Source organism: Capsicum annuum, unplaced genomic scaffold (assembly GCF_002878395.1).
Source record: "Capsicum annuum cultivar UCD-10X-F1 unplaced genomic scaffold, UCD10Xv1.1 ctg59239, whole genome shotgun sequence".
Lineage (NCBI taxonomy): Eukaryota > Viridiplantae > Streptophyta > Magnoliopsida > Solanales > Solanaceae > Capsicum > Capsicum annuum.
Window position 1 is genome coordinate 1 of NW_025867931.1, and position 2856 is coordinate 2856.

Consider the following 2856-nt stretch of genomic DNA (forward strand, 5'->3'; position numbering starts at 1 on the left):
TTTCCCTTGATCAAGGATAGCGAGATAGAACTTCTCTATTCTCTATTCTTTTTATTGGTTTAAATTTTTAGAAAGGTGAAATCTCTTGTCCAAGAAAGGGGATTTGAGTAATAAAATGACAGGAGAGTGCTTCTACCATAAACCAGTACGTAAAACAGCTTGCAAGCATATCTACAAACAAGCTTTGCTTTCATGCGAGAACAGTAAGCTAAGTGCACGGATTAGATGTTACCCAGTTTCAACACAGGAAAACAAAAAATAATAGAAGAAATAGGAAGACACTTATGAAAGGTAAAATTTGACGATCCTTATTATTTGAGACCTGTTATAATACCTTGTTTTGTCTAAGCGGCGACCAGGTTCACCGTAGAAGGCAGGCATGGGAGTTGCTTTGAAATTGAGATTTCTCCGTAGCTATTTGATCTCTGCTTCTTTCTTTTCCTGCACATATCATAAAGTAAATCAAACAAACAGTCATTATTTCTAGCTGCTGATAAAATAATTATCATCTAACTCTTGCCGATGATATTCTACACTCCCTGGTTTCAATTTGTTTGTCTTACTTTCCTTGTTAGTCCGTTTCTAAAAGATTGCCTCTTTCCTTTTTTGGAAACTTTTTAATTCTAAATTTCGTCATGACACAATTAAGACCACACGATATATCCGATGACTTTAAAGAGCTAACATTCAATAATTAGCACTTAGCAGCCTATGATTCTCCATATTAATTTGGACCTGTTTCCATTACTAACAAGAATCAGACCTTGGTTCATTACCTGGGTTCTTGCTTGGAGCTGATGCGCTTCTTCCTCTTTGGCATGCACTTTCTCTTCTAGCTTCATAAAGAACTGAAATCAATATCAAAAACTTCTTTTAGGTTTTATACGACATCTGAACTTTATCGAGTAGACACAAGAAATTAGTCTATGGCTAGCTTTCTCTGTACAGGAAGCACAAGACGCGACAACCTTTCTTGCTATTAGTTATTGTTCAGTGCTATATCATTTAATAATAAATGAGATTAGGAAAATTAGGATGAATCTGTGCTACCAAAATATCCCACATTTTCAACATGGAAGACATGATTAAGCAGCATACCTTTTATGTTGGTAAAGTGCATTAGCTTTTGAACCCGAAGAAACCTATATAAAGCAAGTTATCTGTTACCGTAAAATTCGATAATCAATTTAAGAATTACAGAAGAATAATCTGGTAAAAAAAGAAAGTTATGTAATAGTTCGACAGCATTGAAATAGCACATTTACTTATCTGCATTGAAATTTGAAGATAACACTAAGCCTAAACCTGATACAAACCTCTGGTTTTGGCATTCTAGCGGTTGGACGCAAAAGAGTGCCAGGTGCGTCCAATCTGGGCTTTTCTCTTTTTTGTGTCAAAGAAACATCGTTGTGCCTTCTATTTGGTTTTCTTGGCATGTCTTTGTATGCTTGATTTGAGCTTGTCCCCTTGACACTAGTAACATTAACTTGGGACAACATTCTGGATTTTGTATCTCTAGATTGAGATGCAGTCCTCACCTGCATTTTAGGCACAAGACTGATTCCATAAAGGGGCGCCAATTTTCTGAACTTGAATAAGACTACAATCCTATTATTTAAAATAGCTTACTATAACAGCAAGCAAAATGGTTAACTGATGTAATAATATAAGATTACTTATCACAAATGCTACAAGAGGTGCACCTTCGACGATGAACTTTACCAAGGTTCTGAACTAATACTACCATCTTTCTCAGTGGTGTGAGCATAAGAGGATAGATCAACAGAGTTTGATGAGAACTCGATACTGCTATCTTGGCCGTCTAGTTTCTCTTTCACTTCAATCGTAGGTTTAAGATCATTAAAAGCTACATTTCCAGCATTGAGATTAAATTTTGCTTCAGCTTCCAGATCTTTAGGAACACTTTGAAGAACATCTGAACTATTGGTCTATTGTTCATTTTGACGTCCAGAATGGAAAATTATACTATCTTCTCCGTCAAGTTCTGTGGCTTCAATATATTCGTTTCTTGATCCTTCTCTGCCACATTCTGTGACTTCAATGTCTCCATTGTTTGATCCATCAAAACTCTCCTCAAAGCGTGCAGAATCACCAATCTCATTCACTCGCTCGAAATCTCCATCATAGCCTGTGTTTTCGGCTTGATACTTTCCATTCTTCGATAAATGGGTTGATCTATCATGATTTTCATCAAAATATGCAGAATGGCCAACTTCATTAACAAACTCCAAGTGCCCCGCATAGCCTTTATTTTCATAAGCTTGATACTTTCCATTCTCCAGTAAAGTGGTTGGTCTATCATGATTTTCAACAAAGCGTGCAGAATGGCCAATCTAATTAACATGCTCAAAGTCCCCCTCATATATTCTCAGGTCCATCATAACTAGCTTGAGAATCAGCCCCATTCTGGAAGTCGGATGAACTCTGGCTTAGAAGTGCCCTCCTTCTAAAATGCTCCTCAAAATATGCCTTTTTCATGGGTTACAGAACCTGGCTTGGAGTATTTCTCAACCTCTTCAAGATACCTATTGTGTGTGAAAAAAGACCTCTTCTCCCAACATATAGCTTCATTCTCTAATCTACCGAATGAGATAGATCCAGATTGCCACGAATCTGCCTGTCAATATTGGTAAGTAAATTAAGATCAGGATGCAAAACCGAGTAATCATATATTAAGTAAACGACCCCTTAGATTTAGTTCTCATGGAAAATCTTCACTTTCCCCTAATGGTCTAATTAGTAATGTATCAAGTAGTATATCCGTACATGCTTATACAGTCAATCTTACGAGACAACGAAACTCTCAATCATTTGTGCTAAAAGTTAACGGTAATA

At 36.6% G+C, this 2856-nt stretch overlaps 1 protein-coding gene and 1 long non-coding RNA gene across 2 annotated transcripts; both read right to left on the minus strand.

The window, feature by feature from the left end:
• Nucleotides 1-333: 333 nt before the first annotated feature.
• On the minus strand, nt 334-1162 carry LOC124893419. Its single transcript, XR_007050689.1, has 3 exons — nt 1099-1162; nt 777-848; nt 334-441 (listed from the first exon to the last, which is right to left on the minus strand). It is a non-coding gene; the product is annotated as an uncharacterized LOC124893419 (long non-coding RNA).
• A 32-nt stretch (nt 1163-1194) lies between these two features.
• Nucleotides 1195-2638, minus strand: LOC124893420 (protein WVD2-like 7; the record flags this gene model as incomplete). The annotated part of the gene is made up of 5 exons (XM_047404424.1): nt 1195-1209; nt 1317-1608; nt 1723-1936; nt 1988-2354; nt 2507-2638. Coding segments are annotated over 5 exons (1020 nt in total), but the record flags the coding sequence as incomplete, so codon positions are not given.
• Between the last annotated feature and the right edge of the window lie 218 nt (nt 2639-2856).